This window comes from Cervus canadensis, chromosome 4, assembly GCF_019320065.1.
Source record: "Cervus canadensis isolate Bull #8, Minnesota chromosome 4, ASM1932006v1, whole genome shotgun sequence".
In the NCBI taxonomy this organism is placed as follows: domain Eukaryota; kingdom Metazoa; phylum Chordata; class Mammalia; order Artiodactyla; family Cervidae; genus Cervus; species Cervus canadensis.
The window spans coordinates 84,839,781-84,843,841 of record NC_057389.1 but is presented as its reverse complement, the minus strand read 5'-3'; the positions used below and the strand labels follow the sequence as shown (position 1 = coordinate 84,843,841).

The window sequence follows — 4,061 nt, the reverse complement described above, 5'->3', positions numbered from 1 at the left end:
GAAGCATGTCCACAAGTGCAGAAGGTCATACTCGGGTGGGCTCCCACCTCCCTGTGCTCTGACAGTGCTGTCTGTCCAATTGTGCCCGATCTGCAGGCCCCAGCCCCCTCCCCCAACTCCCAGCTTCCTCCCCTCCCTGCCCTGGTCCAGGGACGAGAGCACCTTGAACATTTGCTCATGGTTGAAAACAAACTGGAAAACTGCACAAATAAGAACAGACTTTTAATAATTTATTATTATAGAAAAACATCTCGAATAAATATAGGGTATGAGCTTAAATAAATAAATAAATAAATATTAAAATACATAAATATATAAATAAATATTACTGATCCCTGCCAGTGTAAAACATTTCCCGTTTCCCCTGCCACACCTGTATCAGGGTCAACATGGCCCTGAACAAGTCAGTGTCCCCCTATAGCTCTGGCCCTCCCTGTGGTCCCTCCAGTGTGAAGATCCTGAGTTTTGTTTGGCTCTTTGTGGGTAGGAGGGCAGCGATCTGTGAGGTAAGCTCCCAGGCTGGCTTCCAGCTGGTCTGGCCTGCTTCACTTCTGGACTGGTTCCCAGCAGTCAAAGGGAATGATAAAAAGGAAATCCTTCAGGTTCTCTTTGAAACTTTTGAAGGTGATAGTCTGGGTTTCACAGGAAGTTTCCTTAAGAAAGAAAAGGAAAAAAAACCTGAGTCCAGGCATGAGTGGGTAACGTGGGGGAGGCATCAGCATGTTTCTGTGCTGCCTCTTAGAACTCACAGGTTAGAAGGCCTGAATGGGGCCCGCCTGCTGACATGGGTCAGGTGACATCTTGCCACTCATGCGTCACCCAAAGGGTGCACAGCGCTGTCACTGGCAGCTGGACCAGGGGCCCAGTAAAAGTGCAAGACAGACGCTGGTCTGCTGGACAGCTGGGCCACTGCGTCTTTGGTCCCAGGCCAGGGCTCAAAACTGAGCCCCGGCTGTCTCTAGGAGCCCAGAATGAGCACATTCCAAGGCCACAGACCTCACTTTTCCCACAGGGAAGGAATGTTTGGGGCCTTTTTCCATTCCGAGTAAGCGTTCCTCCTTGCTCCGATGCAATCCAGGCAGCCCAGGAGGGACCAGGGGAAAGTCCTTTTAGGAGGAGGCACTTGGGCCATGGAACTTCCTCTGGGCCTTAGGCAGGTCTTGAGTTTCCTTGTATTTGCCTCACCTCTGACATCATTAATGGTAATAACAAGCAAGGTAGCAGCTCCCGCTAGGACATGATACGGGCTCTTGAGCGCCAGGACTTTAACACCTAGAGTGGTTCCCTCTCAGGAAGGGCTGATCATTATACATCTATTGATTCAAACCACTTGGGGTCCCAAATGCCCACAGCCAAAGGTGTCTCCCCACTATTTCTCTGCCCTCCTCGGGTGAGACCTTCCTGCTTGGGGACTGATGGGGGCACTCACCTGGGTGGGGGGGCAGTGTTGCTCGTAGTGCCTGGCCATCATGGTCAGGGAGCCCGAGAGACTGGTGAGGCTGCCCCGCAGGCCCTGCTTGTACAGCTTCAGGCGAGTCTGCAGGCATGTCGGCTCCTGTGGGAAATATCCACACCTTGGTGAGCAGTGGCCGAGTGTGCCCTGGTGGGCCCAGGACATCCTCCCCATCACTGCTCCCTGTTCTCATCCCACTCTCCCAAGAGCAGGGTCTAGGAGGGGCACAGGATTATTCCTGACTAAGCTCAGGCTAGGCCCTGTCATACACACCGCCTTGTCCCCCCATCCACTGCAGACGAATCTGACTCGCCCTCACCACTCAGCTCAGGCCACCACCAGCCAGCACAGCCACATGCCCATGGTCTGGTATCTCAGGAGGGTCCCCGCCCCCAGAAAAGGAGATCTCTGGTCCTCCCACCCTTCAGGGGGAAGGGGGTGGGGGGCTTGCCCAGACCTGCTGTGCGAACATAGTTGCTCCTGATGAAACCCTTCTGTGCCTTTCAGTGGCCAGCACGGTGTCCACAGGGCTTGGCGTCAGGGCACAGTGAGTGTCCCAAGCCCGCACCCCCAATCTCATGACATAACCCCCACCTGTCCCATGGTGACCCCTACACCCTTGAACACTAGGTCTGTCCATGGCTGCTCAGCTGATAAAGGAGTTCACATGACTGCCACAGGGGCAAGGCCTCCTAAGCAACCCTCCTTCTGGCAGGCAGCTGGCTGGAGAGAAAGTGGACAACCCTGTGAGGGTCCATCTAAACTGGAGTCAGTCCCCAGGGCAGAGGCCTTTGGGAAAAGGTGTGTCAGAGAGAAGCATCTTACCTGGGAGTCAAACATTTCAGAGACGACTTCTACTGTTTCATTCTGTAGAAAAGGAAAATGTTCTGTTATCGAGCTGACAGGCAGGACTAGTCCAGGCCAGCAGGGTGGCCCAGGCGTGGCCTGTGCTCCCTCCCTCACTCACCATCACAGCAGCAGTGTCACTGCTGTGGTTCAGAAGGCTCAGGGCCTCCTTGATGGCATCCACATGCTGCCAGGGCCGGGTGACAGGGCTGGCTGGGCGAGTGGGTGCGGAGAAGCTGCAGACCACAGTGCCCAGGAGAAGCAGGTTCTGCAGCCACATCCTCTTGAGGACTTTAGCCTTTCTCTCTGAGCACTGGGCTCACTGGCAAAAGAGCTCTTATATACACAGTTAGAGGAAATGATTAATGGTGACCACAGAACGCCAGGGAGGCGGGGGAACTACCTGAACTGTGGAATCTCCTGGCCCTTATCAGCTACACATGGAACGGTGAGCCTTTCCCCGAGGTGGTCAGGCTTGGGGGTTTTCACTAATGAGCCCTTCCAAGAATTGGCAGCCCACCTGCCTGCTTTCTTGAGCATTCTCCAGCCCTCCCCAGCAGTCTGACCTGCCAAGGCTTCCCCCTCCCTCTGAGGGGCCTCTGGGTACAGCTTGGACTTCCTGGCCTGAAGTGGCCAGGGCGGGGCCTGGAAGACACTGGATTGGGCTTCTACCCCTGCCCCCACCCTTGGCTCCCCATCCTGCCTGTGTCCCAAGAAGCCTTTGGGCTGGCTGAGCTACACTGGGGCCCATTCCGACCCCAGTCTCCCCTTCTCCTCCTAGAGCCCACAGCTCTGGCCACAGTGAGAGACTGGAGTGTGAGGAAGACTCTCACAGGCCTGCCTCACTGCCCACCTAGGCAGATTCCAGCCCAATGACATGGTCCTGAGACAGCTCACCTCAGCTCCTACCAAGGGTCCAGAGCAGTCAGCAAGCTGTGCCCATCCAGGGCCCTCTGCCTCACAGCTCCTGTGATCTGAGGGAATAACAACCGTATGCATGTCCAGCCAGAAAGATTCCAGAATGTTCCTCCACAGTGAAATCTCATCTGAAAGCAACAGTCCTGGTGTACACAGCCATATTCAGCTCCCAAGCTGCATAGGTGGGTTGGGTCTCTCAGCTGGGGTGGGTCAGGGTTCTGAGTTCAAAGCCTGCCTCCAACACCACCTTGCCGAGTGACTCTTCTTCTGAGTTGTGTGAACCTCGCTTCGCTCTGCAGGGCAGACTGTCCCCTTTGAGGTGGGCGCTGTGCTCCTATCTACAGCCTCTTGCAGGCACCCAGCAGGGTCGTGGCTGCATCCACAGGAGGTACAGGGGACAACGGCTTCTTAACCAAGGTTCTTCCAGGCTTAACTTCCTATGTGGCCCCAGTGCCAGCCCACCTCCAGCTCAGCAGCCTCCCTGTGGAACAGGAACTGCTTCTGGAAAGGTCACAGGCTCTTGAGGGGCTAAGAAGTGTTTGATTTTCACAATGGACTTTGGAGAGGACGGCATGAATTGGTGTTTACTTCCCCATGCTGTAAGTTTCATTGTTGAAGGGGTATGGGTCCACACACTTCCGTATCTTGAGTGTTCATGTGCCAGTGTGATTGCTGTCTATACTTACAGATGTGTCAGGAGGGGAGGGTATTTTATGTGAGGTGCATCTGTGTGAGCCCCCATGCCTCTGCAGGTGCCTCTCTGATAGGGGAGGAACTCCCCACACTGGGTAATGATGTCTCAGGGCCCCAGATGCTGGTTTAACCTTGATTGATGGTGTCAGAC

The 4,061-nt window shown here is 54.9% G+C and overlaps 1 protein-coding gene across 3 annotated transcripts; it reads right to left on the bottom strand.

The window, feature by feature from the left end:
* Positions 1-211: 211 nt before the first annotated feature.
* Positions 212-3,619, bottom strand: CSF2 (colony stimulating factor 2). Of its 3 annotated transcripts, none has more exons than XM_043464363.1 (5): positions 3,197-3,619; positions 2,421-2,635; positions 2,279-2,320; positions 1,430-1,555; positions 218-653 (listed from the first exon to the last, which is right to left on the bottom strand). In XM_043464363.1, the coding sequence occupies exons 2-5, from the start codon at positions 2,577-2,579 to the stop codon at positions 546-548; spliced, it is 435 nt and encodes a 144-aa protein (XP_043320298.1). In that variant the 5' UTR covers positions 2,580-2,635; positions 3,197-3,619; the 3' UTR covers positions 218-545. The 3 variants fall into 3 exon arrangements, with proteins under 3 accessions (XP_043320297.1, XP_043320298.1, XP_043320299.1); XM_043464364.1 differs by having other exon boundaries at positions 2,421-2,621; XM_043464362.1 differs by lacking the exon at positions 3,197-3,619 and having other exon boundaries at positions 212-653; positions 2,421-2,941.
* Between the last annotated feature and the right edge of the window lie 442 nt (positions 3,620-4,061).